At 42.5% G+C, this 17,543-nt stretch overlaps 2 protein-coding genes across 4 annotated transcripts in view; one reads left to right on the forward strand and one right to left on the reverse strand.

Annotated features, from left to right (window-relative positions):
• Positions 1 to 6,912, forward strand: part of LOC136435541 (NXPE family member 3-like) — a 121,087-nt gene extending 114,175 nt beyond the window's left edge. Inside the window, exons 2-6 of the mRNA XM_066429129.1 lie at positions 2,801 to 2,887; positions 3,174 to 4,027; positions 5,122 to 5,183; positions 5,800 to 6,394; positions 6,742 to 6,912. Coding sequence (XP_066285226.1) covers positions 2,804 to 2,887; positions 3,174 to 4,027; positions 5,122 to 5,183; positions 5,800 to 6,394; positions 6,742 to 6,907 — 1,761 coding nt within the window. The 5' untranslated portion in view covers positions 2,801 to 2,803 and the 3' untranslated portion in view covers positions 6,908 to 6,912. The remainder of the gene's footprint in view (positions 1 to 2,800; positions 2,888 to 3,173; positions 4,028 to 5,121; positions 5,184 to 5,799; positions 6,395 to 6,741) is intronic.
• On the reverse strand, positions 6,873 to 15,345 carry LOC136435542 (gastrula zinc finger protein XlCGF57.1-like). 3 transcript variants are annotated; one of them, XM_066429132.1, is made up of 2 exons: positions 15,136 to 15,345; positions 6,873 to 9,049 (listed from the first exon to the last, which is right to left on the reverse strand). In XM_066429132.1, exon 2 carries the CDS (start codon positions 9,039 to 9,041, stop codon positions 7,875 to 7,877), a length of 1,167 nt encoding a protein of 388 aa, XP_066285229.1. In that variant the 5' UTR covers positions 9,042 to 9,049; positions 15,136 to 15,345; the 3' UTR covers positions 6,873 to 7,874. The 3 variants fall into 3 exon arrangements, with proteins under 3 accessions (XP_066285229.1, XP_066285227.1, XP_066285228.1); XM_066429130.1 differs by lacking the exon at positions 15,136 to 15,345 and adding an exon at positions 10,327 to 10,557; XM_066429131.1 differs by lacking the exon at positions 15,136 to 15,345 and adding an exon at positions 10,261 to 10,557.
• Positions 15,346 to 17,543: the final 2,198 nt, after the last annotated feature.

The raw sequence follows: 17,543 nt of genomic DNA on the forward strand, positions 1-17,543 counted from the left end.
GACCAATTCAGTGCTCCGGTCTAAAATTCAATCTCTTTATCAGAATGTTCAAACTTTACATTCAAACGATAGGGCACTTGGCGGGTATTTGAGGAAATGAAATCACTTTACTTTCTCATTCATGGTTAGGAAGTAATAATTGGGCCACAGCAAGTAATTTTTATGGATGACATCAACGCGCTCATTAATTTTCGCCTGATTTCGAAATGAAAAACAAGAAATTTCATTGCCCTCCGACGGTGGTCAACATGACAAAAATTAGCAAATATGTCGTAAACGTTGACAGTCTAAGGTGTTTCCTTGCATATGAATACTCAGTGTAGTTCCTGCCCATGATGGTATAATAACAAGCTTTTTTCTGCATTTGTTCTAGCAAGGACATTATATAAATAATGGGGGGGGGGGGTTCTAGTTGATTGAGCTGTATACACAAGGTGTTTCATCGTATATGAATACCCAGTGTAGTTGCTTCAGATGATGGTACAACAAGCTCTTTTCTGCATTTGTTGTAGTTAGTCTATTGAGATGTATACACATCTACAAGGACATGTTTACTGTTGAATCAAGGAGGATTTATATTATATATGAATGAATACAGGACTAAAAGACCTGTTGGTCATGATATCATATTTCGTCGCCTCAATTCTTGTTTAACAAGAATAATGATCTCAAAATTTGAAAATATACGAATATTGTTTTTTTTGGCCCGGCTTGTTTTTTTTTCGCCCTATCTCATTAAATTTGGAGTCTGCGGAGGATGTCATCCATACAATTTACTTGCTGTGGCCTTAGTGAGCCATGATTGGCGAGAGCAATCATGGTCTCGCGAGATTAGCTTGGGTCAGTCAGTTGCTGCTTTAGGACGAGGTGAGTAAAGACCTGTACTTCGTCCCCTCTATAGATTATAGATTGCACAGCTTGTTAGCGTTACACTTAGATCCCCACAGTTTGGCAAGTTGGTTATGTGGTTAGGGTTGTTGACTTAGAATCTAGAAGTTTGGGGTTAGAATACCAAGCAGGCCCCAATGTTGTGCTCTAGTGGGAAAGGCACACTAAACAGGTAGGGACTTTCTCTCGAATGGGACGTAAAGTCAGAGGTTCCGTGTTTAAGGAAAGCCACACCTCGAGCACGTTAAATGTCCAACCAGACACTTGTCGAAGAGAGTAGGTGACATTTAAAACCTAAACCTAAACCTAACCTAAACCTAAACCTAAATGTAAACCTGTACAGTCCGGTCTTACACAGCTTGTTGTTTAGTTAAAATCCTCCCACACCATAAGGTGTATAGGGCGGTGCTCATATCTCTGTTTCATAGCCCTGGGCTACGGCGACTGTGGTGCAATCTGCATAAGCCATAACTGGCAGTGGAGTGTGTTTAACTTCCATGACTCAATGACTATACATGTATATAACCTCCTTGCTTGTAGCTACTGTACAAAACTAGTGTGTTACTGTTACGGCTAAATTCGGTTTACCGCTCATGCGAAACAATCGACCGAATCCGCATTGTAAACAGGACCCGTTGTATCTGTAAACGAGACATATTGTATTTCCGTACTTGTAAGCCAAACCTACCTGTTACAGTACGGAAGTTACCGTAGACCACAATGGATACGATTCAAATGACAGCAATCGAACCGTCTTGTCCTAGTTTTATTTGTAACGTTACCATAGACTACTCTCCAAGCAGAGGAGTGGGCCCGGCTGGTTTTTGACGTATTTTAGGCGTTTCTGTCGGGCTTACTATTTTGTCCCGATTCTTTTTTGGGGGGGGGGGGGGGGGACAAAAATCGGGACAAAATAGAAAGCCCGAAAAAAACCCGCCTATAATACGTCAAAAACCAGCCGGACCCACTCCTCTGCTTGGAGAGTAACCACATATAGACATGTTAGACGTCCCTATCTAACTTTAATAGCGGGTTGTTGGCCGCCGTCAACAGTTAAGACCCTTTGTGACTTGTCGTGTCTATTGTAAGTTGTAAACTGTCTGTCTTTTATGTTTGTATCTTATTTTGATGTGTCAAGTTGGCAAGAGCGGGTAGCTTGACACATGCATCCTTTTTCTGTCCTCCTTCCTTTGTCTGAGTCTTGGTAACGTTAAAAGTTAGCAAAAAAAAATAGTTTAAAAACCTAGGTACCGTCTCTTCCATGGAATCATTTTGAAGCAAAGTAACTGTTCTGTGCCCACCCCGACGGACAGCAACCTCTGACAACAATCGTTCCTTCAGACACATCCCTGGACAACGGTACGTTACTGTTAAAGGCATCCAGAGCATTTTCTGAGGCTTGAAACTTGAATAAAAAAACTCCAATTTCTAGTCATTCCTACACATTGTAAGCTCCAATAACACTATACATATCGACATTAAAGGAGCAAAGATACGATGTCGTTGTGTGTGGTGAGAACTGATAAAAAATCCAAGCCCTAATAGACTATTCCTGACTGTTTATCACAATTAACGGTGAGAGAGTGACCGCATGTCCAAATATTTGCATTTCTATGTTTTAATTTTGCATTTCTACGTACGTTTTGACGGAGGTGGGCGGGGCTATGGTATCGGTCTATTTACAGTAGGCGCGCGAAACTAAAAGATCACCATGTAGCTTATTTTTGTGACGCTTTTGAGCACTTTTGATAAGAAATCCGCACGCAAATGTTGTAAACAATGACATCAAATGTCAATTCTATAAAGATTACAGCAACTAGAATATTTCCAGTTTTCAAGCCTCATAAAATGCTCTGGGTGCCTTTAACACACTAAACTATAACCTGTGGTTTCTTTCCGCCTTCCTCTACAGAATATGGCGAAACGCAGGGCAAGATGCTTCTTTTTGGTCATCGCCTTGACAGCGGTTCTTGGATGCTTGTTCCTAAGATATGTAAAGGTACGTTAACGTTATGCGTATCAACCTGGTTTCCGTGAGACCTCAATGATGTGAGATGTTCGCTTGACGTAACAGCCGACGCCATATTGGTTGCTCAAACCTGGAAGAGTCAACGTTGTAAATGGAGTACTTTCGTGAATGTCATGTACACTAGTACACAACCAAATCCCAGTTCGCCTTGCGACATCCGGGTTTAACCATTCAACATGGCGGACAATACCTATGCCATGGTCACGTGAGTGCAAAGACTGCCTTAGATAAGCGTCATGTCTTTTTTATTTTACAGGGACCATCAAAGATGGGTGTCAAAAAAGTCGTTCAAGGTCCAAAAACAACACATGGAAAAGCAAATACTCCGACTGAAAAAGAGGCCGGTGCAATGTCTTCCCATCTCAACGAGATTGCAAGAACAACAAAATATTCATTGTCACACGTCAATAAACAGAACCCAGTTTCGGCTACGAAAACAACTCAAGAGCCCAAACCGATTCTTTCGTCAATAACGACTAATAAATCAACAATAAGTCCTTTTAATAAAACACCAAATAAAAGTGAATTCACAACAGAGGCTTACGCCAAACGACTCAAGTTTTCCTTAGAGTCAAATTCCGGTGCAGACTTTACGGTAGGCGATACAATACGCGTTGTTTTCATGGCCAAGGATCAACAAAACAACGCAGTTACCACAAACATCGGCGACTACTTCCGAGCGTCCATCTCAACACTCGAGACCAAGTCGGGCGCCGTGGGGACCATCACCGACCATCAGAACGGCACCTACGCTGCAGCCTTCCGACTCTTGTGGGCTGGGGAAGTCAAGATCAAGGTCCAATTAGTTCTACCACGTCAGGCCATAGACGTCATAGAGAGAACCACCAGAGAACATCCTTTTGACAAGGTCATGTTTCGAAAGCGATATCTCGTCGGTAGAGACACGGTAGATACAAGATGTAACGTAGACCCGGTAGTCTTCGACAGCGCCGCCCCAGTTTGCAACTACTCGGATCCACATGCAGGCGGGAGGTGGTACTGTGAGAAGGCCGTCAACATTCCCTGCAAGACATCTGGATACCATAGTTACATTCTAGGTGGTGGAGCCAAGGTCGTGTTGAGACCAGGGGAGGAAAAGCTATTTGGGAGGTATGTTATTTCCCATTCCCCAATCGCCAACCAGATCTAGAGAATCGCCTAAATCGCCTTCTTTTGGTAAAGCCGATTCTCTGATTGGCTGACCCAAAAGTAGAAACCTCTGCCCAGTTGAGCAGAGCCTCCCCAAGATTCTCTGATTGGCTGATTGATCTGATTCTCTGATTAGCAGAGCCTCCCAAAGATTCTCTGATTGGCTGACAGCTGGTTAGAAGTTACTCCAAAAAAAACTCTGCCTAGTTGAGCAGAGCCTCCCCAAGATATACTGTACAAGCCGCGGGTAAGGCTCTGTGTAGCAGAATGTTACCTCTTTGACGTTAACCTTTTGATTCGCAAATCATAAAGTTTAAAGTGACTTTGTCCCTTTTTCGACTTTGCATTTTTGAGATTTGTGTAAATTTGGAGTACTAGTCTATGATGATGCACTATTTGTATAGCCTGGAGTCCAGCCTTGTTAATTTAAGTCCACTTCCAAAAGTCGCAAAACGGTTGGCGGAGTACTTTGACTTTATTTGGGACCCACAATTAGCAAAATAGCTATTCTTCCTGTGGTCCTTAACAAAACATACACACATCAATACAACATTAAGCAACAATGTTCCGCAATACATTAACACAGGATAACATTAACACACGATAAAAAGTTTGAATATAACAGAAGAATATATGGTGCATGAAACAACTGTCCGGTTCCAGAGGTGTGACATGCGGTACAGGAATCTTCTCTTCTCTGCATTCGTTTTCGGTTTTGGAAGTCTGATTGAGTTTGATGTTGCTGCCCTTGTTTGATACCGACTGTTTTCCGACTGAAAGGTGAGTTGACGGAACTGGGTTTACGGCATTTTAGTATGTGCTAGCCTGCGAAACGTAGCTAGACTTCTTTGCTGGACTCTCTCGCTCACGGGTAACCAGCCCAAGATATGTCGCATTGTTGCACTGTCTGTCCTGTGGTAGCATCCCAGGACCAGCGACCTTCGGAAACAGACTAAAGTTAACGAGGCCGGACTCCATGGCCAGGCTTCTATTTGCACCGCGCCGGCGTTGCTGATTTTGTCGGTTGTTATCTCATGCATGTTTTTAACTTACAGGCGAAATAATGCATGGAGATTGGACATATCTGGATCGCCATCTACTATCACGGTGAAGAAAGGTAATATAAACCGTTATGATAAACGATATTGTGTAGGCTTACCTGTAACCTCACATCCGGCATGCTGGTCGATTGAAGAGTCAGACCTATAGATTTGCATGTGTATGATAACAAGGTTACGTGGCTTTGACGTAATATGCAAATTCTCCCAGCATGGCGGACAATGCTTACGTCATAGGCACACCTTATTAAATTACAAGTACATGTATAAAGAAACCATAGACGTACTAGTTGTCCCTGAAATGGTTTCAACATGTTACTTTGGTAATCAATGATAAAAAAAGTATCTTTCTTTAAATTTCCCACAGGTCAGCTTTATCATTATCTAGTACATTTCAGTGTATTTTGAAAAGAGAAAAAAGTTGATATGTGTACAGTGCTTCTGCAAGTGCGTAAGCTATTTCAAGGAGGTTTTATATAACCTCCTTGGTTATTTTAACACAACAGCAGTCCGTTTCAATTTTCTATACAGTTCTTCTTTGACAAATGTCTACTTTGCTAACTTATAATTGAGGGCTTTCACTGCAATTAGTAATAGTTATTTTTGTGACAAAGGGTTAGTTTTAAACATATGTAACAATGTCTGATGGTACCACATATTGCTGCTCGAATACAGGATTGGACGTCCTAGCCAGACGTAGGCGCTGCATGCCGGGACTTGCGACTCCACAGATCAACGGTTTTTATCAACAAGGCGTTTGGAACTCGCTGGTCTGCAACAACAGGCACTTCTCCAACCAATCAGAGTGGAGGGAATGTCTGAGGGGAAAAACCCTACATCTCATGGGAGATTCCACCATACGACAGTGGTACGAACACCTCGTGAAGGTATTAAACCTTACCGATACTGCCCTTCCAGAGGCCACACATCAGACCGGCCCCTCGGTTGCCCAAGACCCTGTGAACAACATAACGTTAAAACATCGCACTCATGGACCTCCTATTCGAACGTCCCCCACCAACACCTCCAACCTCAAGTACATCGCAAACGCCATTGATGACATAAAAGGTGGACCAAACGACGTGGTCGGTATCACCATCTGGTCTCATTTCACCGCCAACCCCGTGGAGTTGTACAGGGAGAGGGTGGAGGCCATCCGTGCCGCCATCAGACGGCTGCAACAGCGCAGTCCGGAGACCCTGGTGGTCATCAAGTCCGCCAACACGTTCATCGGTAACGAGGTTAACGGTGCAGACTGGCTGGCCTACAGGTATGTGCGGCATCGTGTGGTGCAATCGGTAGGGTGTTTCGCCCAGAACCGTGAGGTCCCGGGTTCGAAACCCCGATATGCCCCTTGGGAAAGGCACTTAACACGACTTTCCTCACTCCACCCAGGTGTGAATGGGTACCTGACTTCGGTTGGGGAAGGTCGTATTGAGGTCACCTGCTGGCGCAGAATGGCAGCCGCCTAGACCATTGTGACAGTTCCACAAAGTGCAAGTGTGGAGCAAATATGTACTATCTGTTCTGTTTTATGTGATTGTAAACCCTGCAGCAATTCAGCACTGGCTGCCATTGCACGGGAAACTTCTAACCAATAAACCATTATTATTACAGGTTTGATCTGGTCATGAGAGAGTTGTTCGAGGGGATGGACGTGGTTCTGGTAGATGCCTGGGAAATGACAAGCGCGCAGCAGTGGCATGAGGACGTCATCCACCCTACCAGTGACATCATCACACAAGAAGTTGAATTTTTGTGTTCTTTTATTTGTCCCTTGTAACACGTGCCAACGCCCTGATTTTTCATTTGTTTGTTTATTATTTACTCATTCGCATTTAGAAAAGTGATAAATACATAACAATGAAATACAAATGAGAATATAACAGTGCAAGGAAGACCGAAAGCTTATACTTATGTAAAGGCCTCTCTTTATCAAATTACAACAATCTAAATAAATTGATAAACAAAAGAAGTAAGTTGGGTAAATATGAAATGAAACAATATAGGAGAACACAGTAAAATAAAGAATTAACTATAACTTGGTTAATCGTACATGGATATGTGGTAAATGTTGAGTTAAACTAGAAGTAGTAAACAGAAATGAACAAATTACAAGGGCTGTTCAATAAATATTCTGCCATTCTAGCTGGTTAGTTTCTATATAACCTTGGTTTCTCTTAGGTACATCAGCCAGCCATTTGAAGCAAACGTTACGACCCTTCTAAAAGATTACACAATGTATACATATTGTTTTCGAAAGAAGAAAACTTTGGCTGGAATAAATAGAAGGGCTGTAGGGAAGTGCAAACATAAGTGCCCACTCTATTGTTTTGCTTGATCACTCACTCACTCACTGAGTCAGGTTATCACCTATACCAATTGTTCTAATGATTAAGTACATGAGTAAGCTATGACACTGTCAGGTGGGCTTTTATTAACATTACTACATACTAACTGCAAGATTACTAAGAAAGTGTGTTAAGTATTTAACATGTGCTGACAACAGAAGTTTTAGGCTCCAGTATTTCATGTGGTTATTGAGGGTCAGTTAATACTTTTACATGGTGTGTTGCCATGTGTGAAAGAATGTCACACTTGTCAACTGTTATTGAGGGTCAGTTAATACTTTTACATGGTGTGTTGCCATGTGTGAAATAATGTCACACTTGTCAACTGTTATTGAGGGTCAGTCAATACTTTTACATGGCGTGTTACCATGTGTGAAAGAATGTCACACTTGTCAACTGTTATTGAGGGTCAGTCAATACTTTTACATGGCGTGCTACCATGTGTGAAAGAATATCACACTTGTCAACTGTTCTGTACCCGCAGTCTCCACAGATAAACGGCTTTGCCCCAGTGTGAGTTTTCATGTGAGTGTTCATGGCAAACTTACAGGACACCTTGTAACCACACTCAGCACAAATAAACAGTCGGGCGTGAGCCAACCCATCTCTCACTATAGTTGTTGTATAACCGCAGTCCCGACAATAGAATTTCTGTTTGACAACAGAGTGATGAGTTTTCCTATGCCTTTCCAGTCTCTTCTTTTTGACATCCCTGTAGCCACACTCCTCGCACTTCAATGCTTTGTCTTGTGTGTGATGTGTCATATGTTTGTTGAGTGAAGTCTTATAGTTGGTCCTGAAACCACATTCTCCACACATGAAAGGCTTCTCGCCTAAGTGAGTTTTTACGTGCAGTGCCAGGTTGCCTTTGCAAGTTGCCTTGTAGTCGCATTTATCACATGCATGTTTTTCTCCAGTACGAGTTCTCATGTGCCTGTTCAGTCTCTTCTTGTCGTATACCTTAAATCCACATTCCTTGCATTCAATCTTCGCCCGGTCCTGTGCATGGGTTTCCATATGTTTGTTGAGAGAGTACTTAATAGATGTCCTGTAGCTACACTCTTCACAGGCATAGGGTTTTTCACCAGTATGAGTCATCATATGTTGATCCATTCTGCTCTTGACAGTTGCCCGATAGCCGCATTCTCCACACATAAAGGGTTTCTCTCCCGTGTGGGTTTTCATGTGTGCGCTCAGTTCGTACCTCCCAGCTGCTCTGTACTCGCACTCCTCACATGCGTAGGGTTTCTCTCCAGTGTGAGTCCTTACATGCCGCACCAATCCTCCCTTTTCAGCTGTCCTGAAGCCGCATTCCTCACACACATAAGGTTTCTCACCGGTGTGAGTCTTTACATGCCGCACAATTTGAAATTTGGTCCGCGCTGTGTAACTGCATTCCCCACACGAGTATGGTTTCTCACCTGTGTGAGTTTTTGCGTGTTTGGCAAGTGCAGACCTGTTGGTTGTCCTGTCACAGTCAGAGTCTCTATACGCTGAAGATTTTTCTCTATTGTAACTTCCCACACCCACCTTGTTCTGATCGGTTTCACTGCAGGCTGCCGCCATTTTCTATGCTGCAGAATGATAAAAGAGATTCAGTAAGTAAGAGGACATATTACCAATGTCCTTGATATTACTTAGCCGATAGAGACACAGTCTTATCAAACACTTACTCTCACTCTCTCCCATAGCTTAGGTTGAGTGTTCTTGGGAGTGCCGGTCACGACAAGGCTGGAGCTCTTCAGACCCTAGTAAATCTCTAGCGATTCCTGGTTGAGTCCGTCTGGGTGCAGAGTTCTGAGTTGGTGGATCCAGTAAGATTCCCGGTGTAGTCGGTGCTGTCGTGTGGAGTCTTCCTGTCCTGTGTACCGCAGCTTCTCGATACTCTTGGGAGTGCCGGTCACGACAAGGCTGGAGCTCTTCAGACCCTAGTAAATCTCTAGCGATTCCTGGTTGAGTCCGTCTGGGTGCAGAGTTCTGAGTTGGTGGATCCAGTAAGATTCCCGGTGTAGTCGGTGCTGTCGTGTGGAGTCTTCCTGTCCTGTGTACCGCAGCTTAGAGAGCTATCTCTCCCATAGCTTAGTCAGCCGTCGGGGTAGCATAGCGTTCAGTGAAGGCTCTCCACTGCTGGCGGTCTTCCGCCAGTCTGGTCATCTGTTTATCAAACAGCAGGGCCACAAATGGCCAAGAGTAGCATGTGACATGAGTGACTTGGAATATGGGGATTTTATTCTTGCAGCAGTTGGAAGTTAAGGAGATGTGGACATTATCATCAGACATAAATCATGCAAATGAGGGCCTCATTTACGTAATTTACGAGGAAATGCTAAATAGCTTTATTTGATAAGAATCTCATACTTTGAACAACTTATTTGGGTAAAGATAATCATATGACATGATTTATGCAAATTAGGACCTTATTTGCATAATAAAGGGCAAACATTTGATATGCCACTCGGAAAGGCTAAGACGTCAGTCGGCGAAGGTATGGGGTCGTGGAACTCTATTCTCAGTCATATAAGATATATCCTCTTTGACTACATGTAGTAGCATAACATCAAACAGAATAGCGTTTAACTCTGAAGAAATGGGTTCAGTTCAGTACAGTTCAGTTCAGTTCTAAAACGTCTAACAGTTAGTTAAGATAATCCAATACAGAAAAGTTCTGAGCGACCATCGGCTGCCCCCCTCCCACCCTATAGGTTCCGCGGCAAACGCTAGGGGAAAATCAGCGTTCTCTGCGTCACTAACGAGCTACAATACCAACAAAGGCTACTGGCGTTACCTGTTCATTGTTTGGTTCCAAGTTATGAATGAGAAACTGCCCTAAACTCCCGGGGAAAAGTCTTACCTCACCGCGATGATTTCCCGCCTCTTTTCCAATCCGTCGTCTGCGAAACGTCAAGGGTCAACATAGCAAGCTGGTAGGTAATCTCAAAGCAGATGTTGGGGAGGCTGGATTACATTTCCCAGCTGCCTTTTTCTGTCACAAGCCGCCTGCTCAAGCAGATGTAGGGAGAGGCTAAATCGTTACGTTTCCTACTCTCCAAGCAGAGGTTTAATGTATATAGTCTCCGGCTTCTTTGGGTATTTATAGGCGTTTTATTGGGCTTTCTATATATTTTGTCAAGTTTTCTTTTTGACCGCCGGTTAAGCCTTTACATGGACGTTGCGAACCAACCTGAAGCTAGCCCTCGATTCGGCCTTCGATTCACAGCCTTCGATCCAGCCCTCGATTGGATTTTGCCGCCGATTCAGCCTTCGATTAGAGGGAATAGACAGAACATAGCAACCAATTCAATTACCGATTCGAAAAACCTAGTATCTATGCCAGCTCTCTTAGAACGAATATGAAAGGCAACACAATGATCAACTAATACAAAATCACTCAACAAGAAGATATTTACTTGCAAATAATGTCGGAAAGGACATAATATCACGAATTCGGCATAACATAATAGTGACTACTAACAAGGGACACTAGCCCTCGATTCGGCCGTTGATTAGATTTTGTTCAACAGATTGCTGCGCTATTTGACGTTTTTCTAAATGTGGCCCGTGAACGTGAAAAAGTGATTAGGACACAATGGGTTCTACTGTACATAATGCGAGTATCAAATTCAACGGGCCGGATTTAATGAACGAGCCGCGGGGGGGGGGGGGTGTCTAACCATTCAAACGCGGAAAGAAAATGGTACATAAAAAGGCTTGCTGAACGGATTGCAGCGCTATTGCGGTTTATCTAAATGTGGCCCGTGAACTTGAAAAAGCGATTAGGACACATTGGGATGTAATGTACCTAATGCAAGTATCAAATTCAACGGGCCGGATTTAATGAACGAGCCGCGGGGGGTCTAAGCCTTCAAAAGCGGGAAGAAAGGGGTACATAAAAAGGCTTGCTGGACGGATTGCAGCGCTATTGCTGTTTATCTAAATGTGGCCCGTGAACTTGAAATAGTAATTGGTATACGTTGAGATCTAAAGCACTTTATGCAAGTGTCAAATCTAACGGGCCTGATTTAATGAACGAGCCACAGGGGGTCTAATCAAGCACCGGTGAAGCTAGCCCTCGATTCGGGCATCGATTGCCTGGAAAAAAAGGCTTGATGGACGGCTTGTAGCGCTTTCTGCCGTTTATCGAAATGTGGCCCGTGAACTTGGAAAAGTGATTGGGACACATTGGGGTGTAATGTACCTAATGCGAGTATCAAATTCAACGGGCCGGATTTAATGAACGAGCCGCGGGGGGTCTAACCCTTCAAAAGCGGGAAGTGGTTCGTTCATCAAACCCGGCCCGTAAAATTTGATACTTGCATAAAGTACTCTAGATCCTAATGTATCCTAATTACTATTTCAAGTTCACGGGCCACATTTAGATAAACAGCAATAGCGCTGCAATCCGTTCAGCCAGCCTTTTCCGCTTTTGAAGGGTTAGACCCCCCGCGGCTCGTTCATTAAATCCGTTGAATTTGATACTCGCATTAGGTACATTACATCCCAATGTGTCCCAATCACTTTTTCAAGTTCACGGGCCACATTTCGATAAACGGCAGAAAGCGCTACAAGCCGTCCATCAAGCCGTATGCCGCTTTTTTTCCAGGCAATCGATGCCCGAATCGAGGGTTAGCTTCACCGGTGCTTGATTAGACCCCCTGTGGCTCGTTCATTAAATCAGGCCCGTGATAAACAGCAGAAAGCGCTACAATCTGTTGAACAAAATCCAATCGACGGCGGAATCGAGGGCTAGTGTCCCTTGTCAGTTGTCACTATTATTTTATGCCGAATTCGTGATATTATGTCCTTTCCGACATTATTTGCAAGTAAATATCTTCTTGTTGAGTGATTTGGTACTAGTTGATCATTGTGTTGCCTTTTGTATTCATTGTAAGAGAGCTGGCATAGATTCTAGGTTTTTCGAGTCGGTAACTGAATTGGTTGCTATGTTCTGTCTATTCCCTCTAATCGAAGGCTGAATCGGCGGCAAAATCCAATCGAGGGCTGAATCGAAGGCTGTGAATCGAAGGCCGAATCGAGGGCTAGCTTCAGGTTGGTCGTAGCGACACCGCGCGAGTGCAGTGTTGTACAGAGCAGTAGCTCTAGTCAAACATGTGAAAAATTTACAGCTTGTTTACAAGAAAGTTTACGCTATACTAGAACAAAAAATAGAAAGTTTCTAGGAATATCCAACTCTTAATTCAGGCGATTTGGTGGAAACATGGCGGCCTTTGTTTTACAACATCTATCGGCAATCGGAAGACGGCGTCGGTCTTTGTTTACTCTACCGTCAGTTGCACGAAAATGGCACAAAAGTTACAAATTCAAGAATGTGAGAAATCAAAACACGTTTACAAGAAAGTTTACGCTGTACTACAATAAAAACAGAATCCAATTTGTACGGAAAAATCGAACACTTGACTCAAGCTATTTAGATCAACATTTCACGGAGGTCTGTGTCCTACGGACTTTTCACGGTTTTAACATTTGGAATCATGCTATAATCGGCCCAAGGCAGAAACAAGATAACCTCTGCGAAGTCTATAGTAGCCGGCCCGCCGTAAATGACACAACATTAGAGACCTTAGAACACAATTTCAAGGTTAAAAACTTCGGATCACATTTGAAGTTGAAAAGTGCGGTTACATAACCTGTGGCGCATAATGTTTTATCAAGTCATCACGTATGAGGTAAGATAACTTCTCCAACCTTCTTCCCGAAACATAGTCTTGTCTGAGAACCATTTTACGTTGAAAGCTGCTGTTACGAACTCTGTCCATCTTGAAGGCTTTCGTACAGTAAACAGAAGCATACATCGAACGTGAGGACGTAAACAGAACGTCTGACTTGTGACGTCTTGAAAGGTAACCGTTACATTCGAAGTTCGAACGTACACAACTGTGCGTTGCCTTGGCAATGTGACGTCGGCGACATTCACGTGTAGTTGCAATGTCATTGCACGTTTGAAAGAAGCATCTTTATGGATAGGGAAAGGCTAACCATAATAAGAAAAACGGTGGGGCCATGAAAGCTCTTCACTGAGTCCTTTGCCGTATGTGACTATGTATCGGTTACTGTAAGTATATCTATGCTTGCGTCGATTCTATGTACGCGTTTTTTACGTCGACCTTCTGAGCGCTAACTCATCTCAACGCGAACTGGTCAGTTAATTACATGTTACACTGACTGTCGATAAACACGTACTACTAGTAAGGCCACACCAACTTAATTTTATGGATGACATCCTCTGGAGTCCCCAAAACTAATGCGAGAGGGCGAAAAAAAAAAAATCAAGCAAAAAAAAAAAGATGATAAACCGGAGGACTACATAGCTGGAATTGCGAATTAAACCACAGAACACAGTGTAACAAACAAACTAGTTTTTATTTGTTGGAATTAGCTCATATCAAAGTGCTTTTAACATGGATGATGCCTGGTTTAAAGACCCATATGTAACATTTGGCCGTTCAAAGAAAAACAAAACAAAATGTGTTTGGCTGTGTTCACAACATCACGCCTTCAGTCAGAGCAAAACATCAAACTCTGTAGGCAACCCGGCCAGAGATAATATTATTCAGTTCAATACAGACATGTACACTTATAGTATTGTCATATCATTAACAAAATACTACTGGGCTCATGAGGGGCGGCGCCTTCTTCAAATCACTCCAAGTCACATACATAACAGTTGTGTTGGACAATGTGAATGTATATAGTGTATTACGACAAGCCGGCTCAGTTCTGCCCCTTTGCGGCAATATGAGTCTACAAGTTTCGGAGCCTCTTCGGAGGTGATTTTTTTTTTTTTTTTTGGAGAACAGGCGAAAATCAATGCGCGCGCGGATGTCATCCATAAAATTAAGATGGTGTGGCCTAATGACAAGACACACTTCTTCTTCAAGAATGAAATAAAGATCTATTGCAAAAAACATGCAAGAATTCACCGGTAGCAAATCATACAAACATTCTACATACTGTATACAGGAAAGTTCTCAAGAAAATCTACCCGACCAAGCGGAAAAATTGCATCATTATTCACCCTACCATTGCACGAAAAGCGAATTCTAGGATGTGAAAAATTTACAGCTTGTTTACGAGAAAGTTAACGCTATACTAGAACAAAAAATAGAAAGTTTCTACGGAAAATCCAACTCTTAATTCAGGCGATTTGGTGGAAACATGGCGGTCTTTGTTTTACAACATCTATCGGCAATCGGAAAATGGGGACGATCTTTGTTTACTCTACCGTCAGTTGCACGAAAATGGCACAAAAGTTACAAATTCAAGAATGTGAGAAATCAAAACTCGTTTACAAGAAAGTTTACGCTGTACTACAATAAAAACAGAATCAAATCTGTACGGAAAAATCGACCACTTGACTCAAGCTTTTTAGATCAACATTTCACGGAAGTCTGTGTCCTAGGACTCTTGTTTTAACATTTGGAATCATGCTATGATCGGCCCAACGCAGGAACAAGATAACCTCTTCGAAGTCTATATATAATAGCCCGCCGTAAATGACACAACATTAGAAGGGCTTAGAAACACATTTTGTGAAGGTCGAAAACTTCGGATCACATTTGAAGTTGAAAAGTGCGGTTACATAACCTGTGGCGCATAATGTTTTATCAAGTCATCACGTATGAGGTAAGATAACTTCTCCAACCTTATTCCCGAAACATAGTCTTGTCTGAGAACCATTTTTCGTAGACGTTGAAAGCTGCTGTAACGAACTCTGTCCATCTTGAAGGCTTTCGTACAGTAAACAGAAGCAAACATCGAACGTGAGGACGTAAACAGAACGTCTTGTGACGTCTTGGAATGTAACCGTTCCATTCGAAGTTCGAACGTACACAACTGAGCGTTGCCTTGGCAATATGACGTCGGCGACATTCACATGCAGTTGTAATGGCATTGCACGTTTCAAAGAACCATCTTTATGGAAAGGGAAAGGCTAACCCTGATTAGAAAAACGATCGGGCCATGAAAGCTCTTCACTGAATGCTTTGCCGTATGTGACTATATGTATCATTTACTGTAAGTATATCAATGCTTGCGTCGATTCCATGTACGCGTTTTTTACGTCGACCTTCTGAGCGCTAACTCAACTCAACGCGAACTTGTTTAATTACATGTTACACTCACTGTCGATAAACACGTACTGCCAGTAATGACAAGACACACTTCTTCTTCAAGAATGAAATAAAGATCTATTGAAAAAAACATGCAAGAATTCACCGGTAGCAAATCATACAAACATTCAACATACTGTACTAGTACACAGGGAAGTTCTCAAGAAAATCTACCCGACCAAGCGGAAAAATTGCATCATTATTTACCCTACCGTTGCACGGAAAGCGAATTCTAGGATGTGAAAAATTTACAGCATGTATACAAGAAATTTTACGCTATACTAGAACAAAAAATATAAAGTTTCTACGGAAAATCCAACTCTTAATTCGGGCGATTTGGTGGAAACATGGCGGCCTTTGTTTGACAACATCTACTGGCAATCGGAAAATGGCGGCGGTCTTTGTTTACTCTACCGTCAGTTACACGAAAATGGCACAAAAGTTACAAATTCAAGAATGTGAGAAATCAAAACACGTTTACAAGAAAGTTTACGCTGTACTACAATAAAAACAGAATCCAATTTGTACGGAAAAATCGAACACTTGACTCAGGCTATTTAGATCAACATTTCACGGAGGTCTGTGTCCTACGGACTTTTCACGGTTTTAACATTTGGAATCATGCTATAATCGGCCCAAGGCAGAAACAAGATAACCTCTGCGAAGTCTATAGTAGCCGGCCCGCCGTAAATGACACAACATTAGAGACCTTAGAACACAATTTCAAAATTAAAAACTTCGGATCACATTTGAAGTTGCAAAGTGCGGTTACATAACCTGTGGCGCATACTGTTTTATCAAGTCATCACGTATGAGGTAAGATAACTTCTCCAACCTTCTTCCCGAAACATAGTCTTGTCTGAGAACCATTTTTCGTAGACGTTGAAAGCTGCTGTTACGAACTCTGTCCATCTTGAAGGCTTTCGTACAGTAAACAGAAGCATACATCGAACGTGAGGACGTAAACAGAACGTCTGACTTGTGACGTCTTGAAAGGGAACCGTTACATTCGAAGTTCGAACGTACACACTGAGCGTAATGCCTTGGCAATGTGACGTCGGCGACATTCACATGCAGTTGCAATGGCATTGCACGTTTCAAAGAACCATCTTTATGGAAAGGGAAAGGCTAACCCTGATAAGAAAAACGATGGGGCCATGAAAGCTCTTCACTGAATGCTTTGCCGTATGTGACTATATGTATCGGTTACTGTAAGTTTATTTATGCTTGCGTCGATTCTATGTAAGCGTTTTTTTAAAGTCGACCTTCTGAGCGCTAACTCATCTCAACGCGAACTTGTTTAATTACATGTTACACTCACTGTCGATAAACACGTACTACCAGTAATGACAAGACACACTTTTTCTTCAAGAATGAAATAAAGATCTATTGAAAAAAAAACATGCAAGAATTCACCGGTAGCAAATCATACAAACATTCAACATACTGTACTAGTACACAGGAAAGTTCTCAAGAAAATCTACCCGACCAAGCGGAAAAATTGCATCATTACTTACCCTACCGTTGCACGAAAAGCGAATTCTAGGATGTGAAAAATTTACAGCATGTATACAAGAAATTTTACGCTATACTAGAACAACAAAATATAACGTTTCTACGGAAAATCCAACTCTTAATTCGGGCGATTTGGTGGAAACATGGCGGCCTTTGTTTTGCAACATCTAACGTTACCGGCAATCTGAAAATGGCGGCGGTCTTTGTTTACATCAGGAAGGACATTTTAACACTAATTGATATACAATTATTTTTTCATAAAGCTGTCACCCCCAAGAATACCAAATGCTTGGATGTCTGGAGCCTGGTAGAGGCTATTTTCACCCTCCAAGAAAGCTCCGATTGTCAGATATGACTTCAAGTTGTCACTCCCCACAGCATGTCATTTTTGCTTGCTGGAGCTCAGATGACTATTTTAAGCGCTTAG

The sequence above is a fragment of the Branchiostoma lanceolatum genome, chromosome 5 (genome assembly GCF_035083965.1).
Source record: "Branchiostoma lanceolatum isolate klBraLanc5 chromosome 5, klBraLanc5.hap2, whole genome shotgun sequence".
NCBI classification, from domain to species: domain Eukaryota; kingdom Metazoa; phylum Chordata; class Leptocardii; order Amphioxiformes; family Branchiostomatidae; genus Branchiostoma; species Branchiostoma lanceolatum.